At 40.7% G+C, this 19,863-nt stretch overlaps 1 protein-coding gene across 2 annotated transcripts; it reads left to right on the forward strand.

Moving 5' to 3' along the window:
* Positions 1-12,563: 12,563 nt before the first annotated feature.
* On the forward strand, positions 12,564-18,860 carry slc5a1 (solute carrier family 5 member 1; the record flags this gene model as incomplete). Of its 2 annotated transcripts, none has more annotated exons than XM_079290012.1 (15): positions 12,564-12,701; positions 13,204-13,275; positions 13,469-13,573; positions 13,814-13,873; positions 13,977-14,081; positions 14,184-14,289; positions 14,737-14,817; positions 14,936-15,144; positions 15,685-15,820; positions 15,960-16,067; positions 16,161-16,311; positions 16,403-16,571; positions 18,115-18,330; positions 18,450-18,573; positions 18,646-18,860. In XM_079290012.1, 15 exons carry the CDS (start codon positions 12,564-12,566, stop codon positions 18,858-18,860), a joined length of 1,995 nt encoding a protein of 664 aa, XP_079146138.1. The 2 variants fall into 2 exon arrangements, with proteins under 2 accessions (XP_079146138.1, XP_079146139.1); XM_079290013.1 differs by having other exon boundaries at positions 18,450-18,555.
* Positions 18,861-19,863: the final 1,003 nt, after the last annotated feature.

Genomic DNA, 19,863 nt, shown 5'->3' on the forward strand with positions numbered 1-19,863 from the left:
ATTGTCTAAGTGGAAATAGTTTGACAGCCAGTCAGTATGATGTGTAAATATACTGTAAGGTACACTCTTTGTTCAAACAAATGAAAATATAGGTTGAGTTGGCGTACTGTAAATGAGAGAAAGAGAGAGCGAGAGAAAGAGAAGGAGGAAAACCCCACTCCACTCCTCCTCTTACCCTTTCTTTTCAGTTCAGAGTGCAAACAACTAAGCTAAGGGCTTCAGGCTTGACTTGACGGGATGTCCACTTCAACAAAAGACAAAACAACTAAAAAAAGAAGTATAAAGAGGACAATAACTATGAATAAAACAACTTATGCAAATTTTCACAGTGTAGTAAATGTGTTTTTGGGTGGTGTCAAAAGTGCTTTAAATGTGTTTGGGATGGGACTCTTCATCTTTCTTATTCTTTCATAATTGTGCTGCATCAAATGATTTGCAACCTAGAAGAGAACATACCGTCCAAAGTCCTGGCTTTCATCCTCAGTGTACGAAATTCATGACATAGAAAGTGTTTGTCCTCGCCATACAATGAAGCCGCTGGGGCAAGAATAATTCTGACATCAAGTATGCAATTAAATTACTCCTGAATGAACTTGGCCTATGTGTGATGAGGTGACAGCTGACGGATTCCACTCTAATTAGTGTATAAACCCCGGCTGACCCAACATGTCTGCTGATGTGTCTATCCCCAAATAAAAGTTCGTTTTTTTCCATTTCTAATCTTTAAAGAATTAAATATCCCACTTATCAATTTAGATTCCGTTTAATGCAACATTCATACAGAGAAGTTTTTGCAAACCTCAACCACTGCATAACAATACAATGATACAAACCTGCAACAGGATGATGTTTCTACCAAGTAGGCAGCTCAACATGTGGTATACAGATTATTAATCACCGCTTTAGTGTTGATGGTGTTTTCAGTCAGACTTCGGGGACCATGCATAAAACATGTAAGTACTGTGTGGCTGATTATTTTTATTCCTCCTGTTGACTGTAAATTACGAGGGTATTCATTGAAGGATTGATTTGCGCAACACTGGGAATCTGTTTTCGAGATGACCATAAATAAAATCCACTATTGGGGAGGCAGATGAAATCATGCCTTGTGACTGTCATGTGGAAGGAGTCTGTGGCAACAATACAAAACAAGCTACTCAATGGCAGAAAAGCTGCTAAGAAAAGAATCAAAGGAGGTATAGAACTGTTCCTTATTTGCTCATTCCAATGAGTGTGACGTGGGTGGGGCCTGAGGTTTTCTCATGACTGTTGTCACAGGGTGCTGCTAAGCAGCTGATGTTCGAGTAATTGACTGGAAATCACTGCGTGGGAAAATTTCACCTGGGTCACATTTATTGACAGTCTAGTGACTCTAAGTGAATGCAGAAGTGCAAATACTCTCGATTATCTGGCCAATACTGCATCCCATAGGGAGGGCTTAAAGTCCTATTTCATTTTAGCTTGACAACATTAAACAGCTACAAGAAAGGGAACTAAATAAACATCATCTGGAGGAATAATACCATATTTTACTAAAATATCTCAGAGTCTATTTACTGCAGCAGACATATTCTAAAAATGTAATGACAAAACATTTTACATGTGATGGAGAAAAGTTGTTCAAATGCAGGAGAGAGTACATCATGGAGATCAAACGCACACTACATCTTCCATGTATACGGCTGGAATCTAAGTGCAATCAATGCAAAGAAGTTTGTATAACTGACACAGATCAACAGACAAATGTATAGTTTCACGAGAAGATTTGCACACATCTCAACCATAGTGACAGATACAGTTAAAGGGAGGAGCTAGACTGAGAATGAAGATGTTTATTTCTTCCACTTTGCGCCGAAAAAAATATGACAATGAGAGATAAATCAAAATCAAAATATATGTTTTCTGGTGCAGAAATGGTCCATGCTGTCAACGTTTTGTGATAGACAGTATAACGTGATGTTTAACATCTGCAACACGTCATAATGCTGCATGAGAAAGTGAGGAAATCAGCCAATCAATTGTTCAAATAGATTGAACAGACAGCCAGATGTGATCAGAGGTTTCGAGGACTTGGATGAAATGGGGATAAGAGACATGAGACAAATCACGAGCAGATCTATGGACGGGACTATTTTCGATGTTTATCCAAATTTACTAACAGAATTTCCCTGATAGGTTGCTATAATCTTTAGTAACCCTGAGCAGAAATACTTCTATCTTTACTTTTAGACTTTGGAAACGTCAAAGGAGCTTTGTCCATGTCTAAAAATGTAAGTAGTTCACAAACAACCACAAGCACAAATATAAATTATTGGCCCTACGATGACAGTTCTGAAACAATAAATACATATAATCCCTGGCTTATTCCATGGCGCTTACTATTTCTAGACCTCTTGAATCATTCAGACATTTCTGAGAAAGAAAAGGAGGAAAGAACAAGGCCCTTGCCACTCGCCTCTCTTGACCCTTGCTGTCTTGTTGAGCAGCACTTATTTCCCTCTTCACTTACCTCCATAAGATCTCTCCTAAACTGGTTTTCCTCACACCACTAAGTGTAGCAAGTGCTTTATCGCCTCCCACCTGTCCCTCCCCTCTTATTACTCCTTCCTTCCTGCTGACTCCTTCCTGTCCTCGGTGACCTCTACATTTATACCTGCCCTCTTATCCCCTCTGGACATTCTCCCCTTTCATCTAAGCTGGTCTATCTGCCCCCGCCTGCTCCTTGTAAACCACCTGGTTCAATCAAATGGTCAAGCCTCCAGGCAGCTGGGTCAAAATGTCACAAGTCTGGCTTTCTTGAGTTTTATAATCTCATCTCCTCTCTTTCTCTCTCTCTGCTGGCAAACCTGCCATGTGTTACTTCCAGTCTCCTGCTTCTGACCCACAGAAGTTTGTCTCCATCCTCTCCTCTCGTGTCAGCACTACTTCCTCCTCTTTTGTCTTGACAAAAAGAGTGAAGACAGCTGAGCTGAGGTTCATCCTCCGGGACATCTTCTGGTCACCCTCTCCTCCTCCGACCCCTCTAACATGTGCTTGAACCATGTATGCTCTGATGAAGGTCCTTTAGACCGAAGCTAAAAGTAAAGTCATCTCTGCACAGATGTGCAGTTTAGAGCTTTTTCATATACTTCCAGCCCCTTTTTTAAAATAAAGCCGTGCGAAGCGGTGGTCACTGCATTTCCCTCAACAAATTCAAATTGAAGTCTTAACAAAATCCCATGATCAGACTTAACTCCTGCCTGCTTGAACCCACTCCTCCCCTCACAGGCCATCACTGCTGATGTGCTCTACTTTTTGATTGATATTATCAACCCCTCCCTGACATCTGGCTGAAAACCATCTGTCTTTTAGAGCCACTGTTCTCCTCACAAAACCTTACTGACCCATCGGACATCGACTGCTGTCAAGCCTTTCTTTGGCACTCCTGCTATTGTTCCAAGTTTTTTAAATTATTTTAAAATTCTAATGATTTTAAAGCAAGTTATGTGAGAGTCCAGATTAGTGGCTTTCTAAAATGAAAGTCTGTGCTAAAAATGCAATAAAACATCGCCAGCGAGCTGGTTGAAAACCATCAATGTCTGCACAAAATGTCATGGCAATCCAGTTATAGTGGTCAAGATATTTCAGTCTGGACAAAGGTAGTGGACTGCTTATTTGACTAACCAACACACAGACCAACAGACATTATGGATAAAAAAAGATATCTAACGATCCACAGAAAAGCATGTTATGCTAATGTTTTAACAGCTAACATCAGTGGCCACAATGATCTAATATTACTGTTCCCTGCCAGTTTAAATGTACATAAATGTTACAATCCCAGAAATACATGCCGATATAATTTCTTTCATCCACAGCGAAGTTGAGGCTCTGTTGTCATCTTGTTAGCCTTCCTCTTGTGCCAGCAGCGTGTGCCAGGAGACTGTGGACCCTGCAGACGGACTGGCATGTGAGCCCACAGCCTTCCTCCACGGGTATACTGTATACAGTGAACATAACCTCTTTTTCTTCAGCACTTCTCCATCGAGTCCTCGTACCAACCTCTTGATTGCTGATGGTTCCATGGTCAAGAAGCTCAAGATTGAACCCTGTCGTTTCACATGATAAACAGCCGGCCTTGTAAGGTAACTGGTGTGCTGCTATGAGGAGCAAAAACAGCACTCTCTGCTGCAGCCTGAATGTAATACAAACATGGGGCTCCCTTACCCGGCTTTTGGAGAGGCCTAGCATTGATCAACTCCATCTCACAGCGCTTTTGGGCCAACATTCCTGCGCTGAACCAGGCGTATAAATGGGACTGATATTTAACAGAGGTTGAACGTGATAGCACATGGCAGGCAAATGTAGCCAGAATCATACAAATAAGGCAGAGGGTTTGGGCTCAGTCGCACCAGGCTTTATCAATTTCAGACAGAAATCCATTCATTTCAGTGGCATCCACATGATCAGGGTCCAACTTTCTTCAATTTTGTAAACTTGTGCCAATTCACTTAATGTTGCAACGGTATACCAGACCAACACTTAGTGAATAGAGTCACACCATTTTGGGAGCAACTTAAGGAAACACATTGAACCGTTGAAAAAGAGATCTTGATCTCAAAGAGAATAAACCGATGAAATGAAGTTACAGAAAATGAACTAGACAGCATCCTGGTAAGGTTCCTGCACATAATGCAAAGTCACTGTTCCGCAATACAGATAAGATAATGGTTACAGAGTTATTGTACATTGTAGTTTCTGTGATTATCTGTCAAGTCGTCTGCCAATCATTGCTTTAGGACAGCGTGCATCTAACCTGTAGGCTTTATACAAATAAGTCTCATCAGCATCACTCTGCCGCATATTTTAGTCCAGTCATTTCTATTGTTAAATAAAGGCTGTAAAAAACTCATTTTCAAATGCTCAAAGAACAGTAAATAGTGCATTTGTTGGGACTATTTTCAGTCGTGGATTAAAACATGTTTGTACAACAATAGAGGTAGAAGCTATATCAAGAATTTAGCTGCAACCATTTTCCAATTTATCTTCTATTTATCTCCATGTCCATAGGGACCCTCCATTTCATGATCCCACTTAAAGGGATGATTCATTTCCAGCCACTGTAAGTCCTTGCATTGTCATATGTCCCATTACTTCAAAAAGATATGATTTCAGAGAAGCAATCCACCTATAATTAATAGGCTTACTGGCTTCCAAAATTCTGGGCAATCTGCCCTCCTGCCAGACAGTTTAAAAATGTCTTATGCTTTTATCCCTAACAGGATCTAACGTGACCTTTTTGATCATTTTAGCATTGAATTATCCTCTTCTTATAATAACAAAAATGCGTTTATTACAGATTCACACGCAAAACATTGTTTACTTTCTGATTTTCACAAATGTACATGGCAGAGCTAACAAATGACAGATCATTTTTTAAGACATAACTTTCAATTTCATAATAAGATATGTGGTTTATATGTGCCCAAAATCCTTGAACGTTTTCTTCCAGCTTTTGATTCATCAATTGTTAATATATCATTAGCAGAATGGTTTACAGAATTGAAGACAAACCGACAATGAACAAAGGAACTGGTGTGGTATGTGTAGAAACTGGCTAATGGGGAAGTGAGCAGAAGGGCTGGTGACTGCAGGGCTGATGAGACAGGTGAAACTAATCAGGGCGAGGGGACACAATCAACAAAGGCGGGAAAACACACCCAACCGGCAAAGAAGTAAAACCAGACAGGACACAAGGGGAGTTTGCAAAATTAAAAGCAGGAAACACTTAAAACTTAATGAATAACATGTAACAAAAACAAACAGAAGACCAAAAACACAAAATCCCCAAATCCTCTAGAAACAGATCTTCAAAAGATAAAACACGGAGCCAAACTGTGACACTGGGAATGAGAACGAGATGATACTTCGCCTCCCAAGACTTCACAAATTTCCTTTTTGTTTTTTTGTGCCAGTTCATCTGGTTCTTTGTTTAGTTGAATCAGTTTGCACATCCGTTTGTGATGATGAGGGGTGAGTTAAATCTTTCACCTGACAGTCAAACAACTTAATTTTCTTTGCCTTGGTCTCTCAGAGAGATGCTTGTGTGCACGGGAGTAAACACAGCTAACGCACATGTATTGTCACATGCAGCGTTGTCTGGTTCTGGTCCAGACTGTAACAGCGATACTCAATGCAACAAAGGTTACATTCTTTTTTCTTTGCTGTCCCTATATGTTATATGTTAAAACGCGGTTGCCACTGGCCAAGAATTGGTTGCCAACTTCTCAAAATGGATGCCAATGGCAACTCCATGTCGAGCCCTGCGTCATCTCCACATTCAGTATTTTTTACAATTGTCGTCTTCCCGTCAGAGTCCAATTATCCCCCAATTTCCCATCACTCGGACCCCACCCGGGTCACAGATCAGTTGATGTACAAAATATATTTTAATTCAATTTTGAGTATCTCCTTATTGAAGTGCTCCTTTGAAATAACATTCAGTCATTTGTAAAGATCAAGTAAATTGGACAAATGTTTCAAGCAAAAATGCCAAAAATTCATTTGGTTTCAGCTTCTCAATTGTGAGGATTTGATGCATTTATTTGAGTTATGTGATGATGAAATAATTACATTTGACTGTTTGACAGACAAAACAAGGACTTTAATTAATCAACTGATTAATCGATAAATTAATCAAGAGCTTAATAAATAATTAATTTGTATTATTTTGTATTCATTATCATTTTTTTCTATCATTTGAGGTAATTAAGGAGGCACTAATAGCCCCAGGTTCACTGTGAGCAAATTGTTCTGCAGGAAATGCACACGTAGAACTAATAACATTGGCTGCATTTCATTTAATTAAGTTCAGGTTTTGTGCACGCTCAATCAATGTCTGGGTTTACGGGGACATCATCGTTAATTAGCCGTTGACAGTATTGGTTCCACCTGTGCTTTTCCTGCTGTGACAAATAAAACATCTGCTGTAAAACAAAAAAGTCGTATTTGTCCGGAAATAAATACACTAAATCACTAAAGCACAACATTCACTGAAATGACAAGGGCATTAAAATGCCTGCTGCATCATGACCTCATCTTATTGTTTTAGTTTGTGTCACTTTGTGCTCACATGGTGCATGTTTTGAGACAAATTTGTGTTCAAATCAATTGCCACAGACTAATTGAAACAAGGAAAACTTGCGTTCAGACTGATGATAAGAACTGATTAGCTTCTTGATTTCGAAATAAATTATAATCAAGCTGCCATGTGAAGTCTGTTCTACTGTTTCTTACAGGGTACAGCAATCCAAAGAGGGTAGGGGGGGGGGTCAGGTTTGCAGCTGGGCCCCATTAGTGTGGTCCTGCAGTTCTGGCAATGGCTACTTTGTCTTCGCATGTAAAAAATATCAACGATTGTAATGCAAAAACACCATGCATTCATGCTTTACAAATTGAATTGAGTTAATAATTTATGGGTTACTTGATTTAATAATATTGCCCTTCATTTGGGAATATAAAACCCATGTCCAAGACATAAAGTCCAAGAAATTGGGTGGTTTATCCCTTCCAGTGTTCAACGTTAATATTTGGCAGTCAAAACCAGAACCTTAATTTACTGGCAAGATCAGTTCCCTATACAAGTGAGCTCTCTGCTCTCTGACACACCCAAGTGCTTGCAATTGGAGTCTCATGCAGCCAGAAACGGTTGTCTGTCAGGTCTTTTGTTTTCCTCTAAAGATTGAATCAAGTGGCAATTCAAATTTAAAAACAAAAGTGCGCTTCAAGCACCAGAGTTTTCTCTATATTATCCTATTGTTGCAATCATAATTGTTCTCCATCCTAATATGATCAATTTGCATCCTGAGCTCAAAGAATCATTCTCCCTTACTAAAGGTCATTCATGGCGATTTGTAGAGTTGATATCAGTCAGTGGGAAGTGATACAGCCTACATACTTAATCTGATGCAGAGTTGTTGACAGGCTCTGATACACAATCTGATAAGGCAGTATAGTTCGTAGAATGAAACAATATCTAAGATTATACTCCAATCTATGAGTATTGTTTATTACGTAATCTCATTTTTGAGCTGCGAGAGCGCCCTTTCAGTTTCTTCTCCCTAACATAACAGAGTGACGCATTTCAGCAGTTTTGGACTACTTTGCCACCTTGTGGCTAACATTTCCTAAAAGGTTTGTGTCTCAGTAGTTTCTGTTGTGCATATGACATTTTGCAAGTCAAACCTTGATTTTTAGACAACACATACAATGTTATCCTGCTATGTTGACAGTTAACTTAAAGCAAGACAGGTGTCTTCATAGTTTGGATTTGCCTGACAACTAAAAAAACACTGCAGCCTGTACAGTTTCTTTTGTACTGAATAAGTCTTATTAACCCTTGCTAATATCAGAGCACCGTTAACAGTTGAGATTCTTCTTCACAGCAGACGTCTCGGCTTTTCATAGGAAATAACGTTAACGATGCTCTGTTGCAGCAATTAACGATGTTACCAGTTACACCTGTGTTTGCCAAGTCAAAATGTCCACTGTGAAACGGAGGTGTTACTCTTACTGTCGGAGGTGAGTGGCTGTAAATGAAAATGGAGGCTCAGCACAAGCCACTGAGAGATGAAGAAGAGCCTTAGATGCCTCGTCCCAGACTTCCCAGCTCCCACAATTCTGCTCACATGAACCCCCAGCGCAGTCAGAACGAGGGGGCATTGTGGTTCTGTGCCTCACCTACAATGACTGCTGCAGGGTCCGTGTCCATGTAACAGCTGATCACCTTGAAGCACTCTTTTCACTCTGCTACTGTATGACATCAACAGCTCCTTAATGGCATTGGCCTTTGCTACAGGATGGAGCTGGTCAAATGGACCAATAGGTTATGGTTCTCTTTGAACGTATAAAGGTCTGATTGATTTTTTTCAAAACAAAGCCCAAAACATTTGCATTTAGATGGAATAAATACAGATGGTGACATGTAAGTGACATTCATTTCAAGTGGCACAGACGGTACCCAAATGTACCCAAATAGCCAATTTGAAGAGTCAACCTTTTAACATACCGCTACTAAAACCTTTCCCACTTTGCTTTGCGTCACTTTATTAGCATCCGTCTGTGCACAGGAACGGTCCAGATGTTTTGATATTTGTTTGCTAGAGGTTTTGGGCGGCAACTGCAAAGATGCATTCACTCTAAAAGGTGTACAGTTTTCCCAAGCGGGACTCAAGTCTTTAATTAATGCTGTGTTCCATCTTCATTTACTCTAATGCTGCACATGTGTTTTGTCTTTTTTTCTTTTTTTCATGCTCTGTACCATTTACTCCAGACTGTATATCTGCTCTGTTCCATGAGTTTATATTCCACAAAATATCTTTGAATCAAGAGTTTCTTTGACTGAACTTTCTGAGAAGCTGAAACATCATATTCTCATGACACACCTTTTTCACAGAGGACATTTTGACTTGTCATAGAAGGAGAAGCACTCATCCATGACTCTCTTCAGTTGTCCAAGTAAGCCGTGACAGTGTGACAGTGAACTAGCATGTACAATACCAAGGCCTTTGAAATAAAGTTAAACAAAGCATCACATTGCGTTTTCGTTACTTTGTGTCATTTCTTTACGGCAGTCAATGGTTTCTATCAATATCAAAAGGTAATCTATTCCATCTGACATTTTGATTGTTGTTAATGGGTTTAGAATTATGAATTGTTTAGAAATTGGGTGAAATTGTTCATGGGGTGGTGGCGGAAACAGACAAACAAGCAAACTTGGCTGATGTGAAAATGATCATGGAAATATGGTAGATTTGTGCCCTGATTTTTAACAATTTACCTGATACAGAAACCTGGACAAAGCGCAGTGTGGAGTACTCGCCGGTGGTGTTGAAATCACAAGATAATTACTGCATACGTCTGTTTTCTGAGGCCAGGCCAGCGAGTTCCTTTCCCCGTTTCAGTCCATGGGCCCTTCTGACAGAGTTTCCTGAATAATAGATCTGTAGACACAGGGAGGAGTTTATAAGACACAATTGTATGTTGACTGCAGGTCAGGACACTCAATCACTTCTCTGTTTGCCAACAACACTAGTTTCCCCCACTATACAGACTACTATGCATGGAGAATCACTCCTGTAAGCGATCAATTTCTTGCACTAATCAGCAGAGTTTGTGGTCTTGCAGTCTTGCACTGGGGTGTGATCGGCTCTGTGACGTGTTCGTGTTTTAAGCACCAACTATAGTACTTGCCAAGGTTATGAGCAGATTTCAGTCTCAGTGAACATACAAATAAACTGGACAACACAAAATCAAAAAAGTCTGACAAAGTCTTGACCTGTCTGGGGTGGTTATAAATTCAACGGCTCCTCTCAGGACTGAAATCCGTGAGTATGGCTGAGCCTTAATCCCCACAGACCACTGGCCTCATTCCAATAATTGATTCTCATTCAAGTGAATATTGATTGTCCCCATTTAGAGATTTCAAGCAGCCATTTGTAACAGTATCAGTCTGATAACTCCTCCATCTCACTCCCTTGCCGCTCTCGTTTTTGGAGAAGGGATTGTTTCATCTTTATTCAGCCATTTTGATGTGGAACATGAACAAAACGAAACAAATCAAATCACATGCTCATGCTTTGGCTCCCTGTACACTGAGTTGCGAAACATTTAGGTATGCCGGATTCAACAAACCAATCACTGCTCATTGAGTGCAAATTAGATGTTTTTTTAGGCGATAGTTGCGTTCGGCCATTTAATTACAGGATCTAATTCCATAATGGCTCTCTGAATTAAATTAGTTTATAATTCAGGTACAATGTACTTACGATAAGGATGTTGCTTAGCTTATACATAGCTGGGTAAAAACCTAAATGTGTGTCTTCTGGCCGTTGAACCTGTTACAGGCGATGTGTGTCTCACTTGGCCCAGCTCAATAAATGTTTCCCCCATTTTTGTTACATAACTTATAAAACCACATGTACAAATTTAAATAAAAAGTAAAATACTGACTATAACTGTCATGTCATACAAATGGTTGTTGACTTTGTTAAACTCGTGAAAATGTAAATGTCAAGGCAGCTATTATGTTCTTCTGGGTTACAAGAACAAAACCTTTCCCTTTGTATTTTAAATTTACAATACCAGGGCCCCATGGTCCACCGTAATGAAACAAGGCCATAATTAATATTATGTTTAACCTGCAATGACTTGTCAAAATGTGAAAAGGGCTTAGCTTTCTAATTCAAGTAAAAGTAGCAATATGTCAGTGTGCAAAGACTGTTACGAGTAAAGGTTATGCATACAAATATTATTTTCAGAAAAAAATACAAAATTAGCGTCATCAATTCGAATATTCTGAGTATCAGAAGTAAAAGTAATTATGCAGACTGGCACATTTCAGAATATGAATTGTATTATTTATTCATTTATAATAATTCATCTGAATGAAATTGTTGATATGTTCGTCATTATGTTTGAATCAGCAGAGTAACAAACATGATCAAATAAATGTAGTTGAGTAAAAAGTACAATATATCAGTCCGAAATGGGAGTTGGAGTATAAAGTAGCATACAATGTAAAGTACAAGTAAACAAGGTGAATAGTACAGTATACGCTAAATATCTGTATGAACTCAGAATCACCTGACTTAGATGAGTTTCCCTGTCCTGCAGAGACACCTAGTGGCTGCTTATACCTTCTTTAAATGTTTGCACATTGACATTGTTTTTTCATTTCTCTAGTCTAATAATTAACACACAAAGACTTTTTTTTAAGGATAAAGGAGTGTTCACTGTGGGTGGAGTGCAGTCAATGTTAAGTGCCTTTCATTTGTACAAGACTTACAGTAAATGAGTGAATATTTCCTATTTGGTAAACCTGTTTAGAGATCGGAAATGAAGGCCTCGCTTAGATTTAAAGATTTTACAAGATTGATAACAGCAATTGCAGTTGGTCTTTGGTGCCTCGCCCCAGATTACTCCGCCATTGTGTGAACATCAATGGCAAATTTATAAGCCTATACAATTCAATTCGATTTCAATTCAATATGGTTTGTATTGCCCCAAAATCACAAATTTGCCTCAGAGGGCTTTACACATACAACATCCTCTGTCCCGGAACCCTCACATCAGTACAGGAAAAACTCCCCCAAAAAACCCTTTCACATGGAGAAAAAGTGTTTATACATACATGTGTTTGTTTAAATTGACCTGGATTCAGTTGAGTTTGGCAGCAGTGCTGATGAAGCCCGTAGATCCACCTATTCCTTTACTTGTGGTAATTCCTCGTGGGTTGATCATTAACAGCATTCTTTTATTTATTTGCTGAAACAGGTTACACATTTTAACACATCGATTTACACAAACACTGTAGTGTAACAGCAAGGTTTATTTACAGATTCAAACACACTTTCAACCGAAGACAATAGCTGGCTATTTATTAGATGAACTCCCCCCCCCCCCCCCATCTTTCCCACACTCAAACACACCTCCAGCAAAGGTACATAAGTGTCTGTGCAGGTGCTTCGGTCAAAGAGGAGCGACTCCAGCAACACTCCTGTTCTCTGGTCACCCTCTCAGCAAAAATGTCTCAGGATTATTTTGGATTCTCCTTAATAAGGAACGATGCAAGAAACGGCACGGCCACTGTGTCTGTTAACAACGCAGCAGATATCTCCGTTATTGTGATCTACTTTTTGGTTGTCTTGGCTGTTGGAGTATGGGTGAGTCTTTCAGTTGAACGTTCTTCAAAATCCTTCTTCTCTGTGAATAATTAACTCCTCACCAGTTTCACAGTTGTGAGATTTGTAGTTTGCTTTACGTCAATATAAGAAGAAGAAGTCTGTATTGAGCCATGAGAGAAATATATTATGATTTATTATAGGTTGGATACTACAATAGCCTTGTTTTTTAGCACGTCTACAGCTGCACTTTGGAATAAATGACATGCAGTGGAGTGGACTCATATTGTTCAATCACAGCATCTTACTCAACAACCTGGCTCACGATATTTTATTGCAGATCAGATTACTTAACATTTATGGAATGCACATATTTAGATACATACCGTTACTGGGATTGTTATTTATTTCTTTTATCACAGCTGCTACACAGTATGATGTGATCGTTAGCAAATGTGTAGTGACTTTTGAAATAGAGAGTCTGTTGCTGTTTTGCACAAATGCATTTATGTATTTTCTAAAATGTGCCCTCATCCTGTTGCAGGCTATGATCCGCACCAACCGATCCACAGTCGGTGGCTTCTTCCTTGCGGGGAGGAGTATGGTGTGGTGGCCGGTAGGTATCTCACATTGACTGATAACAGGTTTTTATAGTTTGTGCTAATTGCTAGGATACCATATTATGGTACATTACACATTATACTGACTACGTGACATACCACAGAAGCATAGTCAGCTGTGAATCTTAGAAATGATGCATATTATTCAAGGTTAATTATTCATAATAATAATAACTATGCACTCCGCAGATTGGAGCCTCACTGTTTGCCAGCAACATTGGCAGTGGCCACTTCGTAGGCATTGCTGGGACTGCTGCAGCTGGGGGAATCGCCATTGGTGGATTTGAATGGAATGTGAGTGATCGTGTCTGAGGTGCCAATTACACCATTATCACTTCTTAAAACAAATGTATTTCTAACCTGTGACAGATATTATCCGTTATCTGTGTCAGGTGAGCTGATAAGAGTGGATTATCGTGAGAGTTTCACCCTGCAGAGGAAACAGAACAGCAACAGAAGTCAACGTTTTCTTTTCGCATTTTGATCGGCATTCTTTATTAATTTCTTGTGTCCTTGTATGTTTGATTGTTTCAGGCTCTTATAGTGGTCGTCGTTCTGGGATGGCTCTTTGTGCCCATCTACATTAAAGCCGGGGTAACCAGAACACACTGTTGGACATATAAAACAACAACATTAGAGGACAAAAGTAAGTCAGACAAGCATGAATGAAAATCTAATTTATTATTTATGACTTTAGGTGGTCACCATGCCCGAGTACCTCAAGAAGAGGTTTGGAGGACAGCGTATTCGCATCTATCTCTCTGTGCTGTCCCTCTTCCTGTATGTTTTCACCAAGATCTCAGTAAGTCACCACGTCGTAACCCTCAGTGATGTCCTCTATGTCAACATTGTATTTCACATTGTTGACTGAAATGGTGTGTTTTCCCCTCTCCTCTCCACTCAGGCAGATATGTTTTCGGGTGCCATTTTTATCAACCAGGCGCTTGGATTGAATATCTACCTCGCTGTCATCATCCTACTATCGATTACTGCAATCTACACTGTCACAGGTCTGTCCCTGTAGGGTGCATCCTCTTCCTTTTCCACCAAACCCATAAATTAAAGCCAGAAGTCTTATCTAACTTACAGAATGGCACTACGACTAGGGGTAAAGTCTTCTGAAGGCCATATATAGAGATGTAGGCACACACACATATACACACTGTCTCCTCCTGTCTAGTGTGTCAATGTGGTTAATTACCCATGGACTGCGATAAGCAGGAAATGGCCTTCTGTTGCTGTTTTGTAATAACGCATACACACCTGAACTTTAACTTTACAAAGAACGTTCACTTACACAAAACAATCTTAACACTGAATGAACCAATTTGCCGCGATGAATTGAATCTTGTACAAAGTTCTCTCTGGTAAGTTCAGTCATGTACATTAGTGGTGATAAAATGGGTTGATTTGGAATCGAAATGCATCGACTGATGACCTCACATACTGTATCTCAGGTGGATTGGCTGCAGTGATCTACACAGACACCTTACAGACCATCATCATGGTTGTTGGATCATTCATCCTTATGGGCTTTGGTAATATGGTATTTTCCTTTTTTTTATCACTATACTCATTTGTATTATTTATTGTGACGAGACAAATCCTGTTTGTAAAAATGATTGTTAAGTCAGTCTAACTTGCACACGTCTGCAGCTTTCAATGAGGTGGGAGGCTATGAAAGCTTCCAGCAGCGCTACATGGAGGCCGTCCCCTCTAAAACAGCTAACGTCAGTGCGAGCTGCTACGAGCCTCGGGCCGACTCCTTCCACATTTTTAGGAACGCGATCACAGGAGACCTGCCATGGCCTGGCCTTGTCTTTGGACTCACCATTCAGGCCACCTGGTACTGGTGCACTGATCAGGTCAGTCCAGGATATGTGCAGTGTTGTTGGGCATTTGCACGACCACAATCCATGGTCATAAACACTCACCCACACACACACACACAAGCAGACTCGTTCAATTGATTCCCACACAATTGTACGGACACGATGTGCCCTAATCTTGCCTGTTTTTGCCAGACTCATTCAAGCGGTCTGCGGTGGCCTTCAGTATGAGGAGTGACGTGCTTTTAGTTCGGCCGTAATGCACTCCCAGAGACCGAGATAAGATTAACAGGCAGACGATTGCTGGATCTCGGCAAAGAAGTAGATGCAAATTGAAATGTTGACATCCAGCACACAGATAAACTCATTATCGTCGGCCTTTATCACTGCTCAGAGGAGAATCCCTATCAGCAAGCATATCCTATTGACTTCTTTGGCTTAAGGGATGTATTCACTCTGCAAATATTTTTAAACCTAAAATAGAGAGAATAGTTTAGAGTTCATCATGACCTTTTTTAACATCCATTTCATCATGGCGCTATACTGAACTTTTCCCGCCTGTGACATTTCCCGTAGGTGATTGTCCAGCGCTGCCTCTCAGCTAAGAATTTATCTCACGTTAAGGCAGGCTGTATCTTGTGTGGCTACCTGAAGCTGCTGCCTATGTTCCTCATGGTTTTCCCGGGGATGATAAGCAGGATCCTCTATCCAGGTGAGTGAGTTTATAATGGGACAGGTGTTGGCTGAAGCAAGCTCACCGGCTGAAGGCAATGTAGCTCATGCACGTCTCACAACGATGAGGGATTTCCATCTTCCTTAACATCCTGCTGATCTTATTCATTTCATTCAAGATGTGGTGGCATGTGTGGACCCGGTTGAATGTGAAAAACACTGCGGTGCCAGTGTGGGTTGCACCAACATCGCTTATCCCAAACTGGTGTTGGATCTCATGCCCAATGGTGTGTGGCTAAAGACCTTCGTCTTGTGCGCTGACAATACATACAGCTGGGTTTTTTTCCTACCATTTGAATCTGTTATTTTATCTGTTTTAGGTCTGCGCGGTCTCATGCTGTCGGTGATGATGGCCTCTCTGATGAGCTCACTTACCTCCATCTTCAACAGTGCCAGTACTCTCTTCACAATGGACATCTACACTAAGATTCGCCGCACTGCCAGTGAAAGGGAACTCATGATAGCCGGCAGGTAAAACACATTGGGGTTCAGTTCATTATGTTTTCTGACAAACGAGAGCGTTCATGCATGCCTTACTGCCACTATCTCTGTCTGTGTATAGATTGTTTATCTTGGCCCTGATTGGTGTGAGCATAGCATGGATCCCTGTGGTGCAATCAGCCCAGAGTGGTCAGCTCTTTGACTACATCCAGTCCATCACCAGCTACCTATCACCACCTGTAGCAGCTGTCTTCATACTTGCCATCTTCTGCAAGCGTGTCAATGAGTCTGTGAGTTTTCCACTTCAGTCATCTCTTTATTTAACTCCCTACAGAGCAATATATTGTCTGTTTCATACAAACAAGAGCAAGAGTCTACAACCATGCTGGCATCTCTGAGGTGCTTTGATCCGTGACAATGCTAACATGCTGATGTAAAGCAGGTACAATGTTTGCTTTGTTAACCATCTTAGTTTGGCGTGATAGCATGCTGATTAGCACAAAACACAAAGTACAGCTGAGAATGATGGCAACCAGTATTGGGGGGAAAAAAGTAATTTGGCTTCATGCTCTGGGCACCACGGGTTTCTGTACCAAAGGTCATGGCACTCCATCCAGTAGTAAATGAGATGTTTCAGTCTGGACCAAAGTGATGGACTGACTAACAGGCCGACAGCCTGTTAGAGAGCCATGCCTCTAACGTGGATAAAAAGGCTTTTGTGTGTGGTGAAGTTCAGTCCATTATAAAGATATTAAGTAATTACTGGCCAAAGGTCTTTGGCAACATCTTTATTTGAACTGACTTCTTGTGTAATATGGGGTCTTCTGACCATAAAGCAGTTGAAGCACTGGACATGCATTATGTGTCCTGAAACAGTTGGACTGGGGCGTGGCGTGAAGATGGACCCGCTGTTGATATGGTTTTTACTCTCACGATCGTCATATTACCTTACGCAAAATACTGCTGTCATGCATGCCATCAGCTGATGCCATTAGATCAACACATACTCACACAATCACCGGCCACAGAAGCCAGTGAGGAGGATTTTATAATCTGACCAACTCACTCTCACTCATGATGCTGCCATTACTGTCCCGGCTCACTCCTCCTGCCCTGGTTTCTTGTTCATAATTGCCATTATGCATATATGCAGTGATATGTGCCTTCTGGATGCTGCTCCATGTATGCCCTGTGGTGGTTCTGTGGCCCAACAGAAATGTATTACATGCTATTAGGATTGATTTAGTTGTGTTGGTTGGTCTTAATTCCAGACTGAAATATCTCAACAACTAATTTGTTGGTTTGCAATGAAATTTGACAGAGACATTCATTGTCCCCCAGAGGGAGAAGCCCTGTGACTTTTTCCTCTAGCGCCATCAGCAGGTTGTTCTCGACAGCTAGCAAAATACTGTATCTCGACAGCTAAGGGATGCATTGTCATGCAATTTTGTATACATAATCACGTCCCTCTCTGGATGAATTGTAATCATTTTGATGATCCTTTAAATTTTCATCCAGCACAATTTATCAGGTCTCATTATCAAATCATATGATATTAATTTTGTCCAATACCTGTAATACTATTTTGATATTCCCAACAGCCTCAGCTGGACTTTGTGTTTGGTTCTAATTAGCAAATGTTAGGTATCACACCTAAATTAAGTGATGAACAAAGTTAACATTACAGTTGTTTAAAATCTACACAGGTTAGCTTTGTCATAGCTATGTTGGCATGCTAGGGTCAGCATGTAGCATCATGCAGCCGCTAGCATAGCTGGAGACATTATCCTAATACATATACTGAGAGTTTTTCCTACTTTCTTCTTTCCTCAGGGCGCATTTTATGGCCTGGCGATTGGCCTGCTTGTCGGCCTGTCCAGGATGATTTCTGAGTTTGCTTTTGGGACAGGCAGCTGCAATAACCCCAGTAACTGTCCCACCATCATATGTGGAGTCCACTACCTCTACTTCGCCATCATCCTGTTTGTTGTCTCCTGTGTCATCATCCTGGGAGTCTCTCTCATGACCAAACCCATTGACGACAAGCATGTACGTGCCCGCTGTGAGATAAGGCTGGATACAAAATGAATCCCCGAACATCACTGGAAGACACAGAAATAGCCAACTTTATGAATAATGCATTTCAATGTGTTGTGTTGCCTGTCTAGTTGTATCGACTGTGCTGGAGCCTGAGGAACCGTACAGAAGAGAGGGTGGACCTCGAACAGGATGATTGGATTGACAACCAAGAGTCCAACAGTATGGACATAGACGGTAATCAGCAGACATATAGTATTAACATATGAACACACACCCAAGTAGATTTTCTTCATCGCCGTTGTCTCTTCCATTCTTCCATCACAGAGCCCCAGGAGGAACCAGGCTTCTGCAAGAAGGCGGTGATGGGCTTCTGTGGCCTGGAGCAGCAAAAAGGCCCCCAGTTGAGTGCAGAGGAGCAGGCGGAGCTGCAGAGGAAGCTCACAGACACCACAGAGGTGCCGCTATGGAGGAACATAGTCAACGCAAACGCCCTCATCCTCCTGTGTGTGGCTGTTTTCGTTCATGGTTTTTTCGGTTGAAGAAACTCGGCTGGTTCCAAATGCTCTCGGATAATTTATATTTAACTGTGACTTTTTTCCTCGTCTTTAGTTTTGCTTTTTGTGATAATAAACATGATGACAGAGGGCAAGGGTGGCTATCAGTCCACTCACACGGCTTGTAGCAGTATACATTTATGATTTGATGTCTGATAACAGCCCTTGTTCACATGAACTTAATTGATACAATAATCAGACTGCTATTAGCTGTCGCAATGTGTTTAAAATGTGATAATAATGGCCATAGTGTCAACTCAACGAGTATTTACTCTTACTCAAAACTGGAAAAAGAAATGCTCCTTTATCGTCTCTTGGATTTTGTAGTTTACATGCAATTGACAAGAAAGTGAATTGACCTAAGTTAATTTGTATGTGTTTTTGAGATTACATGCTCAACAAAAATGCCTCTTTAACCTGTAATACATAACAGATGCGAGTTTGGACAAGATTGAGGATGTAAAGGTTCCCGGAAATGACTGTTTTTGCTACCTCAGTCTACGCAACCCTTTCCCCCTCATTATATGTGCTCAAAGTCCACAAGTGCTCAAAGTCCCCTTCTTCAATACTAAGAATCTTACTGTGTGTTGTTTTTAGGTGTTCATGAAGAAAAACATCTCAGGGAAGTAGGTTTGTGAATTAGACAGAATAGTGTTTGACTCTCTTTGCTTCCCTCTGGTGTTTCACTGCTGAACTTGTAAGACACTGGCTTTCTGTATATTTTATTGCACGTTCAATTTCTGGTGAAATCTGCTCTTACCGAGGTCAATTTAGTCTTTTACGTACTTGGTAAAGAAATGCCGGAACCAGACATGACCACTTTTGAATGTACTGTAAGTCATCATTGTGACACACTGGTTATCTTGCTCTTATCACCAACTCTGTGGTTAATGAGCACTAATGTAGGCCTTGAATATGTGCACCACTGTTGAATGATTTATGATTTATGCCTTGGATTAGCTTTTACCCCTGCCTAATTCTCCAGAAG

Source organism: Melanostigma gelatinosum, assembly GCF_949748355.1.
Source record: "Melanostigma gelatinosum genome assembly, chromosome: 18".
NCBI classification, from domain to species: Eukaryota; Metazoa; Chordata; class Actinopteri; order Perciformes; family Zoarcidae; genus Melanostigma; species Melanostigma gelatinosum.